At 40.6% G+C, this 25,922-nt stretch overlaps 2 protein-coding genes across 8 annotated transcripts in view; both read right to left on the bottom strand.

Annotated features, from left to right (window-relative positions):
• The window catches only part of LOC121919397 (melanophilin-like), a 184,454-nt gene that overhangs the window by 53,992 nt on the left and 104,540 nt on the right, over window positions 1-25,922 (bottom strand). The window lies entirely within an intron of this gene.
• Window positions 1-25,922, bottom strand: part of LOC121919396 (melanophilin-like) — a 91,929-nt gene that overhangs the window by 36,184 nt on the left and 29,823 nt on the right. For 4 of the 6 annotated variants that reach the window (XR_006101465.1, XR_006101464.1, XR_006101467.1 and 1 more), the window contains 6 exons: window positions 14,142-14,363; window positions 11,883-12,040; window positions 5,186-5,224; window positions 3,791-3,882; window positions 1,909-2,040; window positions 642-843 (listed from right to left, as the gene is read on the bottom strand). Coding sequence is in view for 1 of the 6 variants with exons in the window: in XM_042445957.1 (XP_042301891.1) it covers window positions 642-843; window positions 1,909-2,040; window positions 3,791-3,882; window positions 5,186-5,224; window positions 11,883-12,040; window positions 14,142-14,363 (845 nt within the window). In the remaining 5 variants the exon portion in view is untranslated. The remainder of the gene's footprint in view (window positions 1-641; window positions 844-1,908; window positions 2,041-3,790; window positions 3,883-5,185; window positions 5,225-11,882; window positions 12,041-14,141; window positions 14,364-25,922) is intronic. The other 2 variants (XR_006101466.1, XR_006101468.1) reach the window with 2 other exon arrangements.

Raw genomic sequence — 25,922 nt, 5'->3', positions numbered from 1 at the left:
TGGTATCCATTTGGGTCCTGGAACCAAACCTCAATGGATGCCAAGGGCCCATTCTGTGTGTGTGCGTATGCGCATTACATGTATGCTCCATGTGTCTATCAATACACATAAACTACCATGTCTTTTCTTGAGATTTTAAACATTTCAATGAGATTGGTGGGAGGTGGGTGTGTTCTTTTTTTTAACCATCATTTTGAAATCCTTGCCACAGGAACCATTTTTTACTCTTTCAAAAATATTTTTTCTGGTCTTCCACTCATTTACAATTACATTTGTAATTTATTATTTGTAAAATAATAAATCTCAACTAACTATGGAATTTTAAAAACATTCACATAGTCTAGTATGGCAGAGCCCATTTTTGTGAAGTGTTTGTGTTAACATTAGTTCCTGTTTGGATGGAAAGACTGATCAATCTCAATGCCCATAATTAAGGGAAAAAAATCCATACTGTCTATACTGATTACTGGAAATATCGTGTCATTTTCTCAGTGTCCAAAATTAGAACTGCAACCTAAGATTTCTTGGATGGAATAACATTATACTGTGCAAGTCATTCCTTGTTCTGAGAAAATACAAATGATAATGTTTCCTTGGGTGTTGTGCCAAAGATGAACTTTAGTCAGGTCAGGAGAACCTACCAGCCTTGGGGGTTCTTTCCAGGTTTTTACTATGCGAGTTCACTGTAAGTCGGACCTCAGTGGTGAATTCCTGTTCAGGTGGCGATGTCTGTTGTCCTTGCTCCTGCAAGATATGGTGGAACATGGCAGCCAGGTCTGCTTCAGCTATCATTGATTCTTTCCGTGATGCCTCTTCCTCAGCACCTGGATATTCTTCAAAAGTCTAAGAGGGCAGAAAATCTGTCAGCATTGGTAAACAGGCAGTTTATCCCCACATATGCTCTCATCCTCTTTATAAAAATATCCAGACTTTTTAGATCTGTATAACACACCAATAGCTTTCCAAATCCATAAATAAAATTGCAATTTTGTTTTAAACAGTTGTGGCAATGCAGTACATCAGTGGTGTAACATAATATTTTATCATGCTGTTAGTTTGCAACCATATTAAATCCTATGATTTGGTACATAACCTAACTTACTAGAAATTAACGTTCTTATATCCTGTTTGTTACACTTTAAGGAACAACACTGGTATTTGATCCAACCTTTGTTCACATCAGGGATGACAGAGAACTGTCTGGATCAATCTAATTTGAGATTTCTCAACAAATATGTAAATTAAAAGTAAAAGACTTTTTATTTTTATCCACTAATGTATTCTCCAATGAAAAATGCATATAAAATGTGTACATTCATGGAATGTGCACATAAAATGTGTATATTAATGAAAACTGCATACAAAAATAGATTACATTAAAGAAAAAAAGCTTTAAAATTGGTATATTAGGCCAAACTGTGTATCAGAATCCATATAATAAGAGAAATGTGCACAATGCATTTTAAAAAATGTACAAATTGATACAGAAACAGAATGAAATCAACTTAAGACTGGAAAAATGAGAATCAGAAAACTAAAAGTGAAATTCATTCATCCCTTCATACAATCTTTACTCTGGTTTACTAGATGAGAATTAAATTTTCGAAGATTTTGGATATTTACATTGTTTGCAGTTCATTGCAGATGTATATCTGACACAGTGCTATCCCAAGGTAAATGAAATTGCGGGATCATCGGGAAAGGGACATAAGATAATAAGGAACATAAATCAATTGTCTAAATAAATTAGTGCCACCCCTGTCACTTGCTATCTTCTTTCATAGCTTTCATTAATATGTTCCTGGAGGGACAAATGCATGACCAACTAAGCTACCAAACAGCAAACACTGAAAAGAAAAAGGGAAAGGAGAAACTTGAAGGCTCAAAGGAAGATGCAGAAGCGCATACCACCACCAATACCTGAAGGCCTTCATTCCCAGTAGAGAGCTGCAGAGACTGACGGCGAGATTGAGCAGAATATTCTGAGTCCATTTCAAAATCAAAAGGATGGACAGACAGCAGACGCTTTGTCTTGCGCATCTTAGAAAGCACAGAAAGTGTTAGAAAAGAATCCAGATTTCATTATATATCAAATTGATTTTAAAGGGTTTCAGAAAGTGTCCAAAAGCGTATGACAATGTGTTGGACCCTTGCTGGTCTTTCTCGTGTATGAACCACTCACAGCAGACAAAAAAATATTCTATAGGCATTTATATTAAAAATATACAAATGAAATTGTCAAAATATTTTTTCCAGTACAAAAATACAGAAATAAATGAGAACAGCAGAAAACAAGTTTAGAATTTTTAATTTTGAGTTTCAAATTTCAAGTTATTCAGATTTCAGTCTCCTGAAACAGTGAATGAAATGTAGAGTTAAAGTTCAAGATGTGAATTTGTGTTCGTGGAATTTTAAAACTAGTTTATTTTTTACATTTTAAATTATACAGTCCACCCTTGCCTTACACGGGGGATCTGTTCCGGACCCACCCGCGTAAGGCGAATTCTGCCTATGCTCGAGCATTGTTTCCAATGGGGCTCGTGCGTGGTGGTGTGGCGGCGTGGCAGCACTCGTGCCCATTCATTTGAATGGGACGCACCACCCCTTGCGCCCCATGCACACCCCATGGCTTGAGCACCTACGCTCAAGACCACGTAAAGCACAGCCGCATATAATGCGGGCGCACTGTATTGAGTTTTTACATTTCTAAATGTCTGTTTGTAAAAAACTGAGTTTTTATGGTTGAGCAGCAGAGAAAATCAATGAATGGATGAGTCTGGGAGAAATTCTGTTTTGTTTTTAACCTAAAGAGCACATTCTGGGTCAGCCTGCAGTGAATTTCAAATTTCACAAATTCATGTTTGACATAATTTAGATTCTGAAATACATATTCTGAAAAGTAATTTTGGCAATTTCATACTCAATAATTACTGTTTAACTAACATAAACAGTTGTTTACAGTTATTCCCAAAAATTCAATGTAGGTGGACGTCTGCCTCCACTGTAACTGAAAGGTTTCCATGAGTACAGTCTAGTTTAATTGAATGAAAAGACACCTACTGATTTTCATGCTAGCTGGAGAGAAGATACAGAAAAGCAGAAAAGGCTATATGAAAACACTAGAACCCAACAGGAATTTGGATGTCAATCTGGAATTTTATCCAGGGTTTTCCTCATGGGAAGGGGAATCATTTTCAGATTTGGGTTCTAAATTTTTTATCCCTCAAGTTCTTTCCAGAATTGCTTACTTAAATAATCAAAATGTCCCATCTTTTAGGCACAAAACCTTTCAGTCTGTATTTCATATCATGCTTAGCTCATCTGATTACTTATCCATTATGAATCACTTGCCCCAGAGAGGTAACCCTCCTGTGAATACACTTAATATGGATCAGTCATTTGTTAAGTTACATGCTTTTGTATGTTCAATCCCAATGGTTATATAGTGGGCAAAACATAGATTTCTTTCTTTAGATTTCAATAGATACAGAGCAGTATTTCAAATCCTAAGAAACTACAGCATGCAGAAATGAGAGGCGCAGTCCTAGAAATATTATGGCTCTGTTTAAAATGACTCCCCAGGGATAAGATTTCTGAAATCAAAATCAAACAGAAACACTTCTTCTCACATGCAGAGAGAGAAAGAGAGAGTGAAAGAAAGAAAGAGAGAGAGGGAGGGAGGGAGGGGAATCTTTATCCATGACGGCCCAGCATTATTTATCCACATATATCCATAGACAGATATACCATTAATATATAGGAAAAAAAAGTATTTTGTCAGCATACTTACCCTAGCATAGCGCTCAGCTTCTGCACCATCTATGACGTCATTGGCCTCATCATCCTCACTGTCCTCTTTTTGCTGGTAGAGCTGGTAACCACCTGAAAGACACATACGCTGATATATACTGAGCCGTATGACTAATATGGTTCAATATGTATTTCTATTTCATCTTCGCATGCATGAATGAGAAATTTCCACAGTTTCCTCCCTGCTATGGAAAAAAACAAATATTTATGTGAAATTCTTGCCCTGAATTTGCCCATCTCAAAGAGTTTTGGGAAATTAATCTACGTATGTGAAATATATGTGGAGTTTTTTACTTGAAAATGGTGTGTTTGGGGTAAAATCCTCACATTTTTCATGTTACCCCCTCTTTTCCAGAAACACATGTGGTGTGTGTGCTTATGTGTGAGTGTGTGTGTAAGACTGATGTGTTTTCCACAAATTAGATGTGTTTTCTGAAGTAGTGTTTTTTGTTTGTTTGTTTGTTTAAGTGTGGGTTTTGTGTGTAAAATATATTTTTAACAAAAAGAAACCATCTTTTTTTAAACAAAACATTTCTGGTTTGACCAAAACATACCAATGTTACATGAAGAATGTGTTTCTGGAAATGGGGGAGGTGGCAAGAAAAACATTTTTTTTTCTGCATAAAAACCCATGATTTTTGTGCACTCCCTCCTCAATATATTTTTGCTCAGAATAATTTCCCAAAACACTTTGGGATGTATGGCTACTAGACAAAAACTGTACAAAATTCCCATCTCTGTGTTACTCCTTACCAGGCTTCCCAAGTGGAAACCCATTTTTTCAGATGGAAAAAGGCTGCTTAACAGCAAACTTTATTTCCATGCCACCTGACCTTTTTAGTCTCATGCGGGGGCAAAATACCTTACAGGGGGCTGACAGGCCTTTTTGAAAATACATTTCACCAGACATCCTTTCTTGGGGAAAACAGGTAAATTGTGAATATTCTTAATAACCCTAGTTGAGACTGGTGCTTTCTAATGTTCTTCTCCTCAGACATTTGGAGGAGGTCAAGGTCTGTTTTACACTAAATTAGATACAACTGGCCCTTCTTATCCATGAATTCGGCATCCATGGATTCCACCATTCAAGGTTTGAAACTATTTTTTAAAATTCCCAAAAAGTAAATCATGATTATGCCATTTAAAAATAAGGAATAACATTTGACTACACCATTGCATACAACAGGATTTGAACATCCATGGATTTTGGTTTCTACAGGGGGTTCTGGAATCAAACCCCATGGATACCAAGGACTCTCTGTAATTCTTGCCTATAGTACAGGTGAAGTCTGTCTGAAGTTTGTCCAGGTCTCCAAAGCCTATTTCACATAGAATCTTCAAAGTTTTTAATGTAATTAAAAAAACAACAACTTACTGTTGATGTCTGGCAAACTGTGCACTCTGTCATGAAGACCTAGAATCATAGAATAAGAAGCAGTTTTTAAGTAAAATTAAATGCAGTCATTTATACTATTCATTCATTTTTATAGCATTTGGTTTACTTTATATAGTTTGGTTTCCTTGGTATAATAAAACATTCTACTTGAAAACATCAATATGAAAGACAATACAATAATTTAAAACACAGTTCAAAATAATGCTTAAAATCCACATCAGCCAAATAGACCAAGGGAAATATTAGTTATTGACCAAGAAGGGACTGCCTGAAAAAGTGCATTTAAAGAGGGATTTAAGAGTCAATAACCTGGGACAAACAGTCCCGAAGTGCCTGCACAGTCCCTAACCCTAGCATGGTACAGCAGCAACCTAATGGCGGCACCCCATCCACACGAATGCACCTTCTTTTAAGCGACACACAGCATATAGAAGTTGTTGTGTGTCGCTTACGTCACGAGTGCACCATTGGCACACTCATGACGTGCGCCCGGCAACCCCAAAAGAACCCTTTGTTTCTGGGTTCTTTTGGGGGCAGAGGAACAGTTTGGCTGCTGTGGCATCCCTCCGGGGGGAAACAGGCTGCCTCCAGCCCACCTTTTTGGGGTGGTCTGTCCCAGGCCAATGCAACTTTTGCCTTTTAAATCATATGAGACTGTGGTCCAAAGAGTGGTTGCCACCAAGGAAGAAGCCTATCTTCGTAATAACTGGGTGGCAGACTCTGTTGGTTGTGGGACAACCAATAAAGCCTCCAGCAAAGATTTCAAAGATCAACAGGACACATATAACAGAAGGTGGTAATCCAAGGGACTAAGGACTTTGTATGTCAACAACAAAATCTTGAACATAGCTTAGTTGCAAATAGGATGCCACCAAGTCTTTCAGCCTGTCAGACTAATATGTGCATAACCCTGTGCTGCATCAGCAGCACTAGTATTTAGCACCACCAGCAACTTCCAAACCACAAACAAGGGACTTTCCACATATATTACAGTAGTCTAGTCATAAAATCATCAAATTCATTACTACCATACTTTGCAGTAACTATGATGTAAGGACTAGAACTGAGCAATTTCCTCTGAAAATCCACACAAAACCAGGAAAAGCAATGTAAAACGTTATCAGTGGACTTTCAAATCAATAAGCACAATTATACAAAAATACTTTATTGACAGGGATTTGATACTGCACCCACTCCCACCCAACCACACACACTTAATTAAATGCTTGTTTCACTGCTAGGAAGTGGTTACTTCCGTCTGATTTCCTCTTAAGCTAACAGTTGTGTGTTACATGTGCAATTGTGTGTGGGATACACAGCTATATTCTGCCAGGTTTTTTTTAATGGCTTTTCCCTCTAAGACATTCTGTTTCTATTTCCTGTGAAGGCTCTTTGTAATTGTTTTCTGACATGAATCTCTTCTAAAATTTAGTGCCCATTCCATATTTCAGCAGCCAGAGTTTTCACAGTCCCCACTTCTTGCTTTGGTCTACATTGTTGCTTCACTTTTCTGGAGATCTGATTACCTTTATACACAAAGGAAATATTCACTCCTTTATAAAACACCCACTGAGTCCAAAGCCAAGTTTCATATATAAAGACAACCTGTGAACTCTCTACTTCCATTTTTGATGCCTTGCAGGGACTGATGTTAGCACACCCCGCATTCCCTGTGCTGGCCTTGGGGTCCCCATATTTCCTATCTGGAGCCAGCATGTCCTTGAGAGGTCGCAATGACCTTTAGGAACACCAGGTCAGGTTCCCAGGAGAAAAGGAGCAAGATCCAAGGCATGCGCATATCCAGGTAAAAAGACAACCAAATCTAAATGAGTGTACTAAGTGCTCCTTCCTTCCCCCAAGTCATCTCCATTTCCTTTGCAACTTGAGATAAAGAATCCTCTTGCATCCAAAACAGTAAGCCAATGTCTCCATCTACCTCCAGTTGTGATTCCAGCCAAACTTCCCTGTCCACATATCCTGGGGATATCCTGATCCAATCACTGTTATTGTCACACTAAAATTAAAGCCATCAACCACTCTGGAATCCCATTGTCGATTCCTGAGAAAGAACATCCAGCCTTTGTTACCTTACAAGACAGCCTACCACTTTGGACTAGTTTTCAGGTATAAATATTGGTTCCAAGACCTAGTCTCTGTGCGTTCATAGTACGCATACAGCTGTCCCAGGCTGTGCTCCAGGTATGAAACTGGGCTGTCCTCAGCCCCCCCCCCCCGCCCCGTCTGATCCACTACAGCTTTCCATGGTCTCTAAACAGAGGTACCAGAGAGATAATTATGGCCCCCTGCAAACCCTGCTATCCAGTTTCAATATTTCATATTCCATAACTCTGAATACTGTGCCTGGGTGGATTGTGATTGTGTGTTTGACTGCATTCTGCATTTTTTTTTATTTATCCAAACCTGGAGTTCTTCTCAGTTATTTCTGTTATATACTGTACAGGTGCAAATAGACCTAAACGTTAACCAGCCTGTTGCAAAAGCTAATATCGCCAACAATTAAAGTAATGCTGTCCTTTTTGGTGTGGACTCTTCACACACACCCTGATCTTTCTTTGGGTAATACTGAGACCCATGTTATATGAATTGTACATTCTGAGTCCTAGGATAGCAGTCAAGCAGGGAACCAAGGGGCCAAGAAGGATAATTTTAAATGGCCTCTTTAAAATCTTAGGAGATGCCCTGTTTGACAACTCTCCATTTTCAAAGTCTGTTTCCCAAACAGTGGTGCTTCCAGCATCCCTATTAACAGCTAAGCCTCCATTTAACATCCTCACCACAAGTACCAGAAGTACAAGAGTCCAACTGTATTTGAATATATCAGCTAAAAGCTATCTCTTGATAACTGAGTCCTCAAGAGTCCTTCAATGGATTGAGACTTTGCCTGCACTTTGATTTGTATTCCAAACCTGGATGATCATAGCATTTTCCCAGCTGTTGGTGGCCAACAAGGAAGTGAAGTCATCTGGATTCTCCTTAAGCTGAAGCCAAGTAATTTTATGCACTTATGCTCTGTTTCTTTTCCTTTCCACCCCTCCATATTTATCAGTTTTTCCATTTTCCCACCCACCCTCCTGCCTGAAGGCCATCATTGTCACCACCAGACTTTTTTGGAGGCATAGCTTCCCATTCCACTGTCTGCCTATTTCCCTAGTTCCTCCTTTCACTCTTTCTTTGACAAATGTGGTCCTTGTATGTTAAGGGCAGAACTATAAAAAGCCATGTGCTTAGAGGATTGGTATAACAACCAAGCTATTTTTCTCTTTTGTATTGTGCATATGAGTGTATTGAGGATAAAATGCCAATAATACAGTCTGTAATTTTGGATTTATATGCTCGTCTGAGCAGCTGTCCCACTCTGTTTAGAAGCAGTGGCTCCCCACTATGTTCAAATTTAGTGCATACACTTATTTTATGTACAGCACAGCTCTGGCAAAGGTCCTTCTAGTCCTGTGTTCATTATTACAAATTTATATAGGCATGTTACTGTGAGTGTGTAAATAAAGATTTGGGACAACAGCTCAGGTACTATGAAGTCAGTTTTAAAGGGGGGAACAGCAGATGATGGGACTATGAACCTCCCAAAAGAACTTTCGGCAACAGTCATAATGCTACTTTTAAAACATGAAAGATCTAGACGCACCTTCCTTAACAAAGTCTGGCTTGTAGTCACCCAGCTAAAAACTTCCCAAATGTCACTTCGCATCCAAAGAGAGCAACTTGCCTTACAAGCAGCAGCTTAGTTTCACCTTGAGAACCTGCAAAACTGCCTAATGCTGCCATCTACTGGCCAGGTGTTATTTTGCCATTTGGCTTAAATAGATTTGAGAAAAGGTGAGCGCCTACATTGGGTGGGGGTTAGGGAGGGAGAATTCCTTTCCAAGACGGGGTATTCTCATCCAACATAAACATTTATGTTAACTCTATGGGTTTTAAAGATGCTTTTAACTTTGTTTTCAAACACAGATGTCAGCCACTGCTTCACAAGGAGAAGCCTTTTGGATCAGATCAATGACCTATCTAGTTCAGCATTCTGTTTCTATGCTAATCAGCCCACCAGAACGATGTGACTAAAGCTGTTCTCTTACTCCCAAATCTTAAATGCTATTTTTCTGGTGTTGTTGGATTGCAACTCTCCTCAGGCCCAGCTAGCACAGCCAATGATGAAGAATCCTAGGAATTGCAATGTAACTACATCTGGAGGGCTGCATGAGTCCCAAATTGTAACATGATATCTGCCGTATTTACTAATCCAATAAATTTGAAATCTCCATCTTGAGATAGAACTTGAAGCTGTAAATTTTGTACTTTTTTGTCTCTTTCTTCCTTGTTTAACTTCAAGAATGATAAAAGAGTTCTGGGGCTGGCTCAAAAACTATCTCCCTGTGGCATTTTGCTCAGTCCTAATAAAAATTTTGCCCAACTGTGTATCCGGGCACCACTTATTTTAGATATTTAGAGTGCCTGGACAAGTGCACATGAGGATACAGACGGAACAGGCTCCAGAAAACTATTTGGTAAGGCAAGCTATGCCTGCAAGCTGTCAGGATGTCCAAAGGTCTTCATTACACAGTGGCTCCCCTAAGCTATAAAGAGGTAGCCTGCTGTGTGAGTATCCGACAGATACAATAGGAAAATGGAGAGGCAAACAGAGAAAACAAGATACAAAGTAGTAACCACAAACAGATGGTGTAACCAGCAAAATTCTTTGGATATACTGGAGAATGCTTCACTGAAAGATGCTGGAGGTCAATGTGTCCCAAGCAAGCCAGCAGGAAATAAGTATGTTCCAGCTACAGTTGAAATATTGAGTTAGATCCAAAGAACTTTAAGTGGGAGGATAATTGTCATGAGTAATGTTTCCCAAATGCTTGTGCAGCAGTTCACAAGAGTGCAAAATAGGTAGCTTTGATAGCAGTTTCTTGCTTTGCTTAAGTAAAAGGGAGTTCAAGCTATAATCTTTAAGGGACTGAAGGAAATTCAGTCAATGAAATTTACCAGAGAAGCCCATCTAGTCTGGCCCTGTGCAGATAGCCCACAACATTCCAGAGAATCTTCCTCTCACACTAGGCAAGCTTTGTCTTCAGATCCAGTAGCAACTAGAGGCTTCCATGTCTACAGGGGGTTGCCACTGGCCCTAGGTTTTAGCTCTGTCTTCTATGGAGATATTTATGATGCTGACCCACTTTTAGGAATAGGACAAAGCAGCTTTGACAGCTCCTTGAAAGTTTGGACTAAACCCCATAATGCATTTACAGTGGGCCCTTCCCATCAGTGGGGTTTTGGTTCAATCACCAACCCAAACGGATGAGGAAAAACACAGGCGCTCAAGCCCATATCAGTCAATGAGCAGTGATGTGTGCACACCCACATCAGTGTGCCCATCGGTGCGTGCCATTAGCTAATATGGGGCAGGGCGTTCCATGGGAGCTCCAATGTGCAGGTGGCTAGTTTACAGATATGAGGGAGTCACTGTACTGACCCACTGGCATGGAAGACACCAGCTGGCATCGATCAGACTTCCAGTCTTTTTAAACTGGAGGGTGGGGAAGAATCTAAACCAGAATCATTGTACTGGGAAAGAGAGGCCAACTCTTCAGCACTGGCAGACATCCTCTGTTTTACCTAAATGGGTGTGGAGGAAATTGTCAGGACCCTGTCATGCTTGAAAAACAGTTTAAATACCCATTATCTCTATCGCCAAGAGAGAACAGTGTAGTATTTTCAGTGCTAAAATTGCTTTGTTTTTTTTGTTTGTTTGTTTTTATTGTATGACCATATCTCTATCCATAATACACCCAAGTAGGGGAACAAGAAAGCATGGTAGGATATGGCTGCTTCTGTATTCTTTGTATTATCATTAACTGGAACTCTTCATCATAAATAATGAAATATATGCCCTGAGGAATTTACAGGTACATACTTGGTAGTGCTTTAGAAGAATGTCAGACAAGAACACAAGGGGTACTTTCATACAGATGGGAAAAATATTTAAAGATGTGTGTGTGTGTGGCAAGAAAAAAAGAGAGAAGTAGTGGGGAAGCATGGGAAAGTTACAAATGGAAGATTATGACATTTGAATCCCCCTCTCATAAAATTCAGTGAATGAGTAAAAGGGCTGTTGCACAATAAAAGCTACATCTGGAAGCACCCAAGAACAGCTGTACAATTTCAGACTAATCAGCTACATGACCGCATATATTTTGTTCAGATACATATACTATACACAGATTTAAAGTCACTCCCTAAATAGTTAATATATCAATAGCGCCCCTAAAACATATGTGAAAATGGTTGCAGTTGCAACCAATGGTGCAATCATCAAAACTGTGGCTATATTAACTTTAAAATGACAGCAGTTAAGTTTTAAGAGGTTGCTTCTAATTTTAGTATTAACAAAAAGGGCAAACAGCTCACTGCTGTTTTTCCAAACTACTCAACAGTGGTGATTAATTTCTAAGAACCAAAGTGCTGGGAATCAGGCCAGTTAGAAAACCACTTTCTGGCTTGGGAGCCATGTCACTAATTCCAAATGTGTGGGAATAGACTTTAGTTACACAGAGATAATTATAGTGATGGGTTGTGACAGTTAATTTGGTACCCAATATTATGTGGGATCTTCAGAGAACTCTACAGAAGATTATTGAGATGATCTCACCAAGACCCCTGCCCATATCAAGCAAGGAAGGATTCATCTTCTGTCCACCATATGTCATCCTGCCATAGAGAGATCGCATCACCTTAGCACTTCCAAATCGCTTAAAACGGGATCTCACATGCTCATAATACCATTCCAGAGATCCAGTCTTCACAATCCTGTCCAAGATAAGAGAGAGAGGATGATACATTCCATCAACTAGCATGGATAAATTACAAACTTTGCTAAGTTAAAACATTTCCATTGACAATTTCTCTCAATATATTCATCATGCTAACAGCATCAGTTGACTGCTCCTGCCATGGAGTCACAAAGTTAGATGAACCTCAACACCTACCTCCACATTTTGAGGAAGGAGCCCTATACATAAGTGTCGATGCTTGAAGTACATTTGTCAGGGGATATGGATAGCCTGGTCACAACATGTGGAGGCCAACAATGTGATGCATAGAAGGCTCCATCTTCTTGGCTTAAAATACTCTGCATACGAGTGATGTGTGCACAGAAGTATTCTGGGGTAAGGAGAGGATTGAGCGACTAAATCCTCTCAAATACAAATTGGTACTGAGTGAAAATAGAGGGGTCAGTTTTGTGAAAAGTTTCACTGAAGCTTAAAAGAAACCCCTCTTTTTTAAAAAAAGAAGAGGAAGAAAAAGAAAGGTCTATTCAAATCCCAGTGATGAGGTTACATCTGACTTACTAGCATTCAGGTGTGAGGAAGGAAACTGAGGGCACAGATGGCTGCTGAAGCAGCACTAGAGAGAGAAGACAGTAGAAAATGGCAGAGAACACCACTAAGAACCGTGGAAAAACAGGGCATTACTTTTTTAAGGGCAAACATCAAACTTGGGGGATGTTAGCTTAACACTGATTCAGGTTCTTTTATAGAACAATGAATTGTAAACTTTGCCTTATATTAAAATATTAATAAAATAAATATTAATCACATTAATAAAGCATTACTTTGTTAATAAAGCATTATTATTTTGACAATCCTCTGTTGATTGACATCTACCTAATGTGAAATATTTACCCTTTTGCCAAGATGAATGGCCATACCCTCAATCATGTGGCCATTAATGAGAAAGCAAAAGCAAGTACCTGCAAGCCATTTTCTTCTTTGATGAATACATGGAGTGCTAACCCTCCAGCATTTCGCAGATGAAAACTGGGACAGTTTTGGCCAAGCAATATTACAGTTTGGTCAAAATGGCAAAAGTTATTAATGAGGAATAGCACACATACTAGGAGGGGCCACAACCGTTTGCTTATGTCTGAGGGTCCCTTGAAGAGCAAAATTTCACCTTCCTCTCTCCCTTCTACTCTGCTGAGTAAATTGAGTACAAAAGACTTTTCCACTGTGAACTCAGGGCCTCTACAGAGGGGCCACTCAACGACACCTGGTTTTGCCCAAGAAGGAGGCCATGGAAACCACATGCTGTGGCCTCCGGTGTGAACAAAAAGAACCTGCTTCTGGGTGGGATCTTTCTGTGTCCCAGAAAATGGGCGCACACCAAGATAGTACCCAGGCTGTGCAGTATGGGTTTTGAGCGTGTGGATGCTCAGCCCTTACCGTGCCTACAGTCCGGCACAAAGTGCCAGCCTGTAGAGCCCCTCAGTTTGCAGCAATGGAATTAAGTTGAGGACAAATAGGGAAAAGAGTAAAAACTGGTATATTTTAAAAACTGTGGAAAAAAGTAAGATGATAGAGAATGAATCATGACTGTCTCAGCCAAACTGACATGGTTGGAAGATGTGGGAGTAGGAAGTCAGATATCTAGCAAAACAGAAATAAGGGAGACAGCTAGTATTAAATGGTGTACTTGTACCAGGGAATACTGGGGTTCATACTGATGCCCAGCTTTGTGATCCTCAAGCAAAAGCTCGCTTCCAGTTTACTTATTTCACAAGGTTAACATATCAACCAAAATCTGGGAAACATTTATACTTCCCTGAGTTCCTTGAATAAAGGGTGGAATTAAACTGATGTTCTTACTTCCCCACTCTTTTCTGTTGAAAGAAGTTCTACAGCACAGCACCTCTCCTTTCCTATCACCTTTTAATTTCTATTCTGTTTTGATATAGTAGGAAGGGAAACCTGGAGATAATTCATGCAAAGAAATGAATATTCTTTGTAGAGTTGGATAAACCTGAAACCTGTAGTATGAGAAATTCCAGTAGTAAAAGCACAAGGTATTTCCCATTCTAGTGTCTAGTTTGGCCACACACTTTTCTGGTTCCCTGGCTCAGCCCACCTACCTGGACAAGCGGCATGGATCACACACCCAACCTTGCTCCTTTTTATTGTAGCGGCTGCAATTTTTACATGTATAGAAATGACAGTCCAAGCACTGACGTTTGCTGTTCACCAGGAATTTGAAGGGCTGCAGACAGTGAATGCAGTGAGTCTCATTTAGGTGAGACTGATCCGACAATAATTCTCTCTTGGTGCTCTCTTTTTCAATCTTGCCTTTCAGTTCCCTTTGGGGGGAAAAGGAGTATTTAATGCCACAATACATTAAATTCATTGTGAAAGAAAATCATCAACAACAGACAACTGAGGAGTTGACAACATTGCTAAAAAACCTGACTTACCCCTACCACATTGAAGTCTCTTTTGTGATAAAGTTGGGTATTATATCATACGCAAAATGCCACCAATGACACCAGCTGAGTGCAGCCTGGCAAACTTCTGGCTAGAAGCTGTGCTCAGCCAGCCTCTTTTCAAAATCGAGCACAGCTTCTAGCCGGAAGTGATGTGGGCTGCACTCGGTCAGTGCCATTTTGTGTATGATATAATGCCCGACTTTATCCCAAAAGATAAAGTGGCAGGGGTAAGTCGAGTTTTTTTAGCAATGTGGTAAACTCCTGAATAGTTTACCTCTCAAATTGTATACAATTGTATCCATGGATTCTTCATCCACAGATTCAACTAAAAATTCCAAAAAGCAAACCTTGATTTTGTCATTTTATATAAGAGACACCATTTTTCTATTCCACTGTGACTTGAATGGGACTTGAACATCCATAGATCCCCCATGCCACAGGAGATCCTGGAACCAAACCCCAATAGATACCAAGGGCCCACTGTATGATAAGATGAGATTCTGACACAACAGCTCTGTATTGGTGTAAAACTGCTGAATGGTTAAATAGCACATATCAGATTTTCATCCAATTCTGGGACCCCTCAAAGGAAAGTAGGCATTTTCAGATCTGCTGGATCCAAGGCAGCCTCCACACTCTATCTTGGAGCGTTCTGTGGGCTAGACAAGGGAACAGCACTGGGATAAAGGTGCACCTGAAGAGTTCCCTACAGGTGTAGAAAGGCCTTCAAAGTAGTAGACTCTACCCTAGCCAGAACTCTTCACTGGTGGAGAGAGGTAGGGAGCGTGCCTAAGCCTACTCCTTTCACAAAATGTACTTGGGAGGCTAGCATTGTTCTGTGAGCTAGCACTTTCCCCCAGCTCTCATCAGTTAAAGATATCAATCCTGATCATTCCATTTGCATTTTCATTTGGCTAAAATAATACTTCTCCCCTCAGTTCCCAAAAAAATTCTGCAAAAGTCTACAGTTACATGCCCACCATCTCTCTCAAGGCTAAGACAATTTAACAATTATCCCTGGCTACTTAATGCCTTGTCCAATTTTATTTTATTTTATTTTATTTTTTATTTTATTTTAGATCTTGCATTTTTTCTGGAAGTTTGTGAGGCTTGGGCTTTCCCCTACAACATTAGAAAAACAGTTCTGAATCTGGGCAACAGAAGCCACTGAGAAAACCTCTGAACTTGGTCTGGCAGATTTCTGTACATTTAGTCCTTAAACTGATCGGGCGCCAGTGGTGACTGTGTGGGAACACAGAGTCACTGCTCATTGGCAAACCATTATGGAATTCTGTCAAAACCCACATTCATTGTTTAGCTTAGCGACCCAGAAAAATACTACCAATTTTCATACATCTATAGCTATCTAAATGATGCAACTATAACATCACTGTCTACCATGTATTTTAAAACCACAGGGCTCAAAGTACAGGCAGATGGCCTTTAAACAAAGGTTTTGAATTAATCTTTCATGTTCTTCTCATGCACTAGAAATACTTAATATCTGCATAATTTAGAGTTACACTGTTCAAACTGCTTCACAGAAGTAGTTTTCTAATCTGCATACTATGAAGTAAGTTCGGACATCACATTCAACACATGCAATGTATATGTGTACATGAACTGTTGGTCACTGTAGTTGCTCATATGTATTCATATGTGTACTCTGCATGCACAAGGACAGAGAGAAAGACAGGGAGAGCAAAAGTCTTTAGACTCATATCCTGTGCAGGCATTTGCCCATTTGTGTGTAGAGCTAAACTGGGAGCTATGCACATGGCAGCTTACAGACCTTCACACATATAACCCTGCTAAAACAGGGCTTCCAGTCATGGCAGCTCTGTAATCTATAATCAAATACAAGTACAGGGCCATCATATGCTAAGGTGACTTCATAGTACTGTAGTCTCTTAGTCTATCTAGTGTAAATTTTGGCTCTGAATGACCCATCAATCACCATCGTGTTCCATCAGAGCAATAGGAACAGGCATGCAATTTCCCAGTTGTGTGGCTTAACATACAGAAGAAATTCCCTCTCTCTAAGTCACATTCAGTAAAAATTATACAGATGGAATAAAATGTCTTGTGGTGCCTTAGAACAATGCTGGAGAAAGTATGCTTTGTGGTCCACATGTGGCAAAAGACTTATTCCCCGACTTTCCCATATCCTCAATCTGAAGGGGAGAAATGCCTGGGGAAGCTCAATCCAGTGAGGTCCTAGAGACATCCAGAGTGGTTCATTTGTAACACTCCCCAAATCCCTTTCAAATGGCATGGACAAACCCAGAAATGACTCTGAAGTGACTTCTAGTTGCAATTTTTGGCCAATAATGGAGTGATGCTGCCTGTCACAAAGCAAAAAGCTGGTCTCACTGCATATGTCTTAGAGAGGTTATTGTGACATGTAGTGGATGAGAAAAGTGTCTCCAAAACAAATGGTCACGAACACTGGCACAATCCCTAGAATGTTCACTGTGTAGCTAGTAATGTCTCTGAATGGGCTATCTTGTTTTATTTATTTACCTATATATTTACAATACCTATATCTTGGTTTATCAGGAGGGCAGAGTGTGTGGGACATACAGGGAATGCAATCCTGTTGGTTAATCTCAAATAGAGTAGATCTCTTGAATCAACTGTTGAATGGTGAGTGAACAGATAGGTAAATCCCACTGATTCAATGGGTCTCAGGAGTAACAACGGGATTTAGACCAGGAAGTCACTATCTTCCCTTGTGGCCATCCTTACCAAGGTGCTTGCTCTAAGCATAGGCTCCCAATGCAGCTCTTTAAGCTGCCACCCAACCAGATTGTGGTTCGCCAACCAGGGCAGGCAGGCTTTCTCTTGAGCAGGAGATCAAAGAAACTCTTCTCTGGTTTGCAAGGATACAACGTAGAAAAAATTGTTTGCCAGCCATTTCTTCAAAAGTGGCATCCCTATCAATTTTTCTCAAGTTCAACTTATTAGAACAAGGTTTGTCTGGTCTTGTACATGAAGGCCAGCTGAGGCACTGGGCCGGATACATTGTTGAGAAACCTCCATTGATGCTTGTCCAGCAAACCATTCACTCAACAATAGCATCATAGAATCACAGAGTTGGAAGACACTGCAAGGGCCATCCTGTCCAACCCTCTGCCAAGCAGGAATTAAATGATCAAAGGATTCCCATCCTGCCTTGTTTTAAAAACCTCCAGAGAAGGAGACTCCACCACACTCTGGGGCAGCATATTCCACTGCCAAACAGTTCTTACCATCAGGAGTTTCTTCCTGAGGTTTATGTGGAATCTCTTTTCCTGTAGTTTGAATCCATTGCTCCATGTCGTAGTTCTGGAGCAGCAGAAAACAAGCTTGCTCCATCCTCAATATGACATCCTTTCAAATGTTTAAACATAACTATCATGTCACCTCTTAACCTTCTCTTCCACATCTGAACATACCCAGCTCCCTAAGCCACTCTTCATATGGCACATTTTACACACCTTTCATCATTTTGGTCACCCTCCTCGGGACACATCCCAGCTTGTCAATGGCCTGTTACAGACTGCCAAAATAAAGCTGCTTCGGGTCTCTTTGGAGGTATGCTATTTAAATGATGCAGTGCTTAGGAATGGAGTGTGGCTTTGGCGCGACCTCCGGACTCTTAGGACCCACCTTTTTTTTTTGTACTGACCAATCCTGTAATGTTGAACTTTGTATTGGGTTTTGGGGGAAAACACTAACAGAGCAATTGATCAGCAGCAGGGAACATGTTTTAAGACATACATTTTCAAGTTCCTTCCTTGGCAGCTCCAGATTAAAAGTATTTTTGGAATAAACACATTGTCTTGTCTCCTGTCTGCTTTAACATTATAGCCAAATTGTTTAACTCTCAAAAACATTAAGAATTCAAGATAACAAAGCAAAATATGAACATGATGTGAACAGTTCATGAATATGTGAGCTGTTTCTAATAATGCTATAAATGACCATCACATGCACAAAGTATTTCACAGGAAAAGACTACTTCATGGTTGCCAGTAAAAACAGGAAAGTTTCAGCCTGTACTAGAATGTAAAAAAAAATCTATTTCAAGCCAGACTTCAGACATCAATGAGGGATGACCAAAAACACAATTGATCGCTTCTACTCAAAGTGAATGCCTTTCAGCCGGGTCATATTAATACAGGATTTGCCACTTGTTTGATAGGCTTCTATTTGTTTTCAGTTTAGCAACACACCACACTGTGTTTGCTTTTGGGGCTAAGATTAGTGAGTGTAATGTTTGATTAGTAGGACGGGCCCTTGAAGGCTTAGTTTCATGTAGCCAGGGCTGGAAAATTTTCACTTACTGGATAACTAGAATTGCTCTTGAGGTGGATTAATTAATAATACTTCAGTGAAATGTTTCCTATTTCTGTTTCAGCAAACATCTGAAAATATAGACCAGTACAGTATCCTCCACAAACAACAAAAGGGTGCTGACCTTAGCTAGGGGAAATCATGCACTAAAGCAGACAGAAAAATTAAATGTCACATAAACACTTGATAATTTGGTACCTAGTTTTATCCAAAGTGATGAGCTTTTAAAGCAACTGAGACTGTGCTAGTATTATCTATATATATCATAAAAAACAAAAAACAAAAAACAAAAAAAAAACCACGATGTCATGAAGTGCCTAGACTTGGCTCTCTCTACCCAAGGAAGTTAGGCTGGGTCTATTGCTTTTAAGCTTCTGGCTGAAATCCAAAAGTGTTGCTCCATATGGCATTCAATGTTTGAAACTGCTCTTTTAACAGTTTCAAAACTGGGTTGTAGGAATGTTTTTAGACTGCTCTTAGAGCTTTAAATGAATATTTTAATGTATTGAAAAATATGTTATTAACTTTGTACTGTCTTAACCGGTTTTCATTTGTCCACTACTGCCAGAGCCCTTGTTGACTGGGAGGTGATACAGAACTACATTAAATAAAATACAATTTACATTTCACAAAAGTCTGCAAGAAGTAGGAGGTGCTCAAGAGCTACATAGGTCCCTCAAATCTTAGGGAAAAAAAATCTTCTTTGGTCTACATCTCCCAGAGTTCCCTAACCAGCAAAGTCTCCCTGCCCTCCCCACACCCATTAAAGAAAGTGATTTTGCCTAAGCTTGGAGTCTAAACCTTTATCAAGGTTCTTTTCCAACTTGTAGAAGCTATAACATAAACAAGCCCACACCTATAAATCCACTGAGTTTAACAAAGCTACACAAAGGCTCTGGGGATACAGGTGAAACAGAATCCAGTGATGCTTTCCACCAAAATGGGCTGTGGATTGGTCAGTACAAAAAAAAAGGTACGTCATGCTGTGGAAGTTATGTGTTTAGGAAACATCAGACAGCAGCATATCCCAGGATGGAAATATATTATTAAAAGGTATAATGGGAAACCCTTTGGTTAATTTAACATTGGTTCATTACCAAAAGATCCAGAAAGGTACAATCACTCCAGATCAGGACAGATTATGGAACCACTAAGTGCAGACTCTGTACAGCTATGTAAACAACCTTCTCGACATATAAGGGAAGGTACAGAGAAAGTTGTTATTGTGTTCCTTCAATGGCACTTTAATTGTGATGTTGTGTGAAAATGTTAATCACAAGTGTGTGATTTTCACACGATTTTCACTGTTTAAACCCCCGATTTCCTCTGTGTAATAAAGTCCAATGTCTCTCCTTTAAGAGGTCCATGTGCTACAGCATTTGCCAGTGAAATCAATAGCAAGGAAATGCGATTTAAGCTCACTATTTAAATGCTAAATTCAGATACGGTCATAACATTATTATTTTTGTTTGCATGTATTACCTTGCCATTATTCAATGACAGACCCCAAAGCAGCACACACAGGTTTTTTCACATCTTTCTTTACTCAGGAATATATTACGTGCAAAAAACCTTAGCTTCTCGCTATACAGCTTACTTCTTATGCCTTTACACTACTTCCTTTCATCACACCAAACCATACACACTCTTTGGAAAAAAAGTGTACTGTACATTGGACCATGAAGTATTTTTAAACAAATTGTTATGGGGTGTGCATTTTCTCATTCAGATGATTCATGAGTGAAAGCTTTTCTGATAAATACAATCCTGATATTTGGACTGGGAAGAATCATAGGGAGTAAATACAGGTGTGCAGATAAATGTACATATGTTGGCCAGCATCCTGCTAATGACATACACATATATGATCAATAGGTAAGTTGTCAGCCATGTGCATTGACCTTTGATTACATGTGTTGCACTATGTTCTTATTCTGTATTGGAGCTGTGTAACATAATGCCACCTTCAAATATTTACATTATGCTGAAGCAATGTAGAATCTTGGACAAAGTAACCTTCCATACACCAGTGTAATGTCCATTTCATGGCCCATTGATTAAATGGGACATGTGTCCCTTTGTTTTAATTGAATATCCAAAAGCAAAAAAATAAAATAAAAAAAATGCTTTGTTGGGCTACCAGGTGGGATGGCAGTGCTCACTAGACTTTCCCCTATTGTCCCTTGCCAACTACTGTGGTTTCTTCCTGGTTTCTCTGTGTATAGCATATACACCTGTGGGGGGGAAAGAGTAGCATGGGTACTGGATTCCACATACCGTTGACTTCCCCACAATCTACTTGCTAATTAGCTTACTTGCTGTTCACCGCTATGATCTTTGGAATAGCGGTATATAAATAAAACAAATTATTATTATTATTATTAATTAATTATCTAGGTATCTTCAGAAGCCATTAGCAGTGGTATGAACAAAGACAATGGCTTCATGGCTACTTCACATATCTAAAGGAATCTTCTCAGAGAGAATTTTGAACCCCAGGAAACTGACTTTTCAGAAGCACATTTATTGCATTCACACATAAATATTAACTGGCCACTGTAAAGATCTCAGTGACTTGTTTCACCTTGTACACATTTGACAATTTAGGGCAAATGTTGTGATTTGCATTTTTCTGGATCCTATTATATTCTATCACACTCCTACAACTGTGTAAATATGCTTTATGTTGTCATGTGTGTTCAAGTAGTTTCTGGCTTATGGTGATCCTCACAGGCTTTTCTTGGCAAAAAAGGAGGGTCCCTTTGCCTTCCTCTGAAGCTGGGAGAGTGTGACTTGCCCAAGTTCCCCCAGCAGCTTTCTATAACCAAGCAGGGATTCAAGCTCTGGTCTTCAGAGTCATAGTCCAGCACTCAAATCACTACACCACACTGGCTCACGAAAAACCGAAAGATTTTCCATGGGTGGCTCAGATAGTTACACCTTTGCTTTCTAATAGTTCAGTGTACACAAATTTTGTTTCATGCACAAAATTATTAAAATATTGCACAGAATTAACCTTCAGACTATGTGTATAAGATGTATATGAAACATAGAACTTTATCGCACTGCGTTCCATTCCGTTCTGAGCACGGAACGGAAGGAGTAGGGATGAGTGCGGAACGAGTGGGGGACGGATTTTACCGCACGCATCCGTCCCTCATTCGTTCCGTTCCCCCTCTCTTCCGTTCTTAATCCGTTCCAGAGGGGGAAATTTTTTGAGAACTTCTGAACAGTTCTCAAAAAGCGCCCCTGAAGGAATGGCAGGGAAGAGAGGGGGAACGGAACGAGTGAGGGACGGGTGTGTGCGGTAAAATCCGTCCCCCACTCGTTTCCGTTTCCTGCCGGGCCGGGCCGAGAACCCGGTGCGATAAACTTAAAAAATGAAAATTGTCTTTAGACTTGGGCCCCATCTCAGTGGAACACACTCCCTTGGACAGTGGTGGATTGTCCTTCTTTGCAGGTCTTTAAACAGAGGCTGCATGACAATCTGTCAGGGGTGCTTTGATTGTGTGTTCCTGCAGAAAGAGGTTGGACTGGATGGCCCTTGGTGTCTTTTCCAACTGTATGATCACAGTGAACCTCCATATACTGAGCAGGAAGATCTGAAGGGAGACAACAAAAGGCCCACACAGACTGGCTCTAAAAGCCAGCTTACCGGTGGCTTAGGGGCATGGCGTTTAAATGCCACATGCCCCCAAGTCATATTGAAGTCAATCAGATGGTTGGAGCTTCAAGATGTCTTGGGGGGGATGATATGCGGGCATGACATGCCATACATGCAGAAGCCGCCCTAAAGCTGTGGCGTGGCATCTTAAACACAGCCCAAATAGAGGTGGATCTTTCCCACCCCTATTTGGCCCAGATTCCAGGTGGACTGGGGCTGTGATGTGTGCTTGCCATGGCCCCAAGGCGTCTTGGGGGTGGGGGCGGCTTCAAGCCCTTAACTGCACTTGGCAGAACATGAGGCATTCAGTATTAGAAGGTCAGGGGGTAGAGTGGAATGCCTTCCCTTGATTACTATAGTTACAAGCATCTGAACAGGATTTCTGCCACATCTAAACTGCCCCTAAGTTTTGGAAACCATGTTGTCTTTCCGGTCTCAAACATATTTAAATACCCTGATATCATCGTGGTTACAGAAACTGAGCAATGTTAAATGTCAGGCAGTAAATTTGCCTTCATTATCAAATTGTAGACTATCGGGCAGACTATCATTACAGTACTGATACAAGTGCATTAAAGTTTTTAATGGAACTTCTGGAAATGTTTTATCCCAACTTATCTGATCCAGTCCTTGGCACTGTGCAGTTTTAGAAATCACAGGGGAAATATTTGTTTAGCTGGGATTCCACCACACTCAGAGCATTTTCAGAGGCAGTGATCAGAAAGAAACAAAGCTGATCCCTGTCAGATTCAATCAAACTCACCAGCACACAAGGCCAGTTTTAAATTCCAAAACCTATTGACTCATACAAGATGATCTCTGCTCTTTCATAGCTCTTGTACTTAGAATTTGATTCACTGGCTATATATGAACCATCTTCTAATCAGCTATCAACTTTTACCAGTGTCAGTCACAAACAAACCCATTCACACAGATTTTTTTACACACAACCAGCTTCAGGCAGCACTTCAGTCACAGAGGAAATCTTAAGTCTGAAACACACTATTCACAGATGCAGCTGATAATAGCTTGGAGTTTACCGCACAGGGCTCCAGGGACAGCCTCAGAACGGAATGGAAGGGAACGGAACAAATGGGGGACGGATTTTACCGCACACAAGGAAGTCCCTCACTCATTCCGTTCCCTTCTCTTCCGTGCCCATTCCGTTCCAGAAGGGAACTGTTTTTGAGAACTGTTTTGAACAGTTCTCAAATATTTCCCCCTCTGGAACAGAATGGGCAAGGAAGAGAGGGGAACGGAACGGAATGGGGACTTTTGTGTGCAGTAAAATCCGTCCCCCACTCGTTCTGCACTTGTTCCTGCCCCTTCCGTTCCGTTCTGAGGCTGGACCGAGAAGGACCTGTGCAGTAAACTCCCTTGTGTCAGTGTGGCACTGCTTTTTACAGTTGCCATTATCTCCCAGCAATAGTTCTTGCCATAGCATTGTGGACCCTGGTTCATGCTAACTTCTCTGCCTGACTGCATCCCACTGCAGCTTTTGTTGTTTCCAAACTTTTTTTGCCGCCTTTGATCTTGGGCTCCTTATCAAAGGTCCTGTAAAGTCCAGTTACTTCAGACCAGGCCAGATAGGGAGCCACTAAGTACAGGCACTGTAAAGCTATGTAAACAGTCTTCTCAACATATAAGGGAAGATGCAGGGAAAATTGTTGTTGTGGTGGCCTTCAATCTTTCTCATGAATATTTCTTGACATAGTCTACTGTTCTACTGCAATTTAAACAACCAATCTCAGTTGCTGCTCCCTTTGCACTCATTCACCCTAGGAACTGCAACTGAGGCAGCTGCCTGACCAGCACCTGAAAAGCCTCTCACTAATGTCATTCCTCCAGCCCAGGGTGGGCAAGAGGCCTCTCAGTCACTGCTCAGCCAGCTGCTCGGTTGCTGCTCCAAGGTGACCTGGTGCAAAGGAAGAAGCTTTTCCCTGGTGAGGAAGGACACTGAGGTGGAGAGGGGCACAGCCAGTGTGTGTGTTGTGGGTTTACAAGCCACATGCTCTGGACTGGAGAGTGGAATGGACGGGGAAAGGGAGAGATTTTAACTACAGGAGCGGTTCCAAATGAAGGACTCTTTCCAAGAATCAACCCCAAATACACCACCCTCTCCTTCCCAGAGAATGCCTTTTCCACAAAGCTGAAGTCGCACTCCCCCCAAACATCCAAGCATTGTTTCCTCTGCTACCTCTTCTCTCTGCCTGTTTGATGACAGAAAACAGGAGCCTCAGAGCAGTTCCAATCTGCCAGCCAAGTCCCAGCAAAGATTAAGTAGGACCCCAAATCTGAAAGATCCTTTTTGGGTTGCTTCACCCCCACTGCCAAGTGCTCTAACACCTTGCTCCAGTCAGTCTGTCCCAAAATGGTGCTGTGCATAAAAACAATGTCCTCAAAGCCTCACAAGAGTTTCCCATCTACCACCACCACCAGTAAAAGATGTGACTAAGGGAGTGAGCTTGTGGCAAAGAACATTGATGGCTTTCATGAATGGCATCCATAGTTTTTTGTGGGTTTTTCAGGCTATGTGGCTGTGTTGTAGAAAAATTTATTCTTGACATTTCACCTGCATCTGTGTCTGGCACCTTCAGAGAATGGTGGCATGGAGGTGTGTGGGGTATATATACTGTGTGATCCTTGGTTGAGAGGAAGTTTACATGCTAATCTCTGTGTTGGTCTGTTGGTGAATGTCAAGGCCTCAGAGTGGGAGTATATGCTATGAGGATTTGTGTCTATTCAATTAGTGATCCACTGTCTGCTGGGAAACCCCCTGACCTTGGATGATGTTTATTTGCATGTGCTGAGTCTTGATTTTGGTGTTTTTCTACCAATCAAAATAGACACAAATCCTCCGCACATATCCTCCCACCCTGAGGTCTTGCCATTTACCAACAAACCAACACACAGATTAACATAAGCAGTTCTTCTCAACCAAGGGTCACACAGTATATATGCCCCACACACTTCCATGCCACCAACTTCTGAAGATGCCAGTTACAGATGCAGGCAAAAAGTCAGGAATAAATTTTAGAACATGGCCACATAACCCCCTCCCCCCCAAAGGAGACATTACCACACAGAATGATCAGTGAGAATCCTGAAAAGAAGTTTCATGAAACTCACATTCCCACCATGGTCATAATAGCTGCTGATTCATTTCCCTTTCTTGTGCATTAATACTCTGAAGCTATATGAATGAATGTTAATTTTAACCATTTGGATTGCTGCTTGCAACCACCATCAAGCAAATACAGACACACTTGAGAAGCCAATTCTGCAATAGCAACACATTACCACTGTCATGATAGTAGCCTACAAATGAATACATATGTTCCTATGGCATTTTCTTACCATATGGAGAACATAAAAAAGGAAATTAATATGTAAATTCCCTACTTCTCATAGAATCAAGGTCAGAAAATTCC

This window comes from Sceloporus undulatus, chromosome 1 (genome assembly GCF_019175285.1).
Source record: "Sceloporus undulatus isolate JIND9_A2432 ecotype Alabama chromosome 1, SceUnd_v1.1, whole genome shotgun sequence".
NCBI classification, from domain to species: domain Eukaryota; kingdom Metazoa; phylum Chordata; class Lepidosauria; order Squamata; family Phrynosomatidae; genus Sceloporus; species Sceloporus undulatus.
Note: the sequence above shows the minus strand (reverse complement) of the source record. Positions and strands in the feature narration are given on the sequence as shown.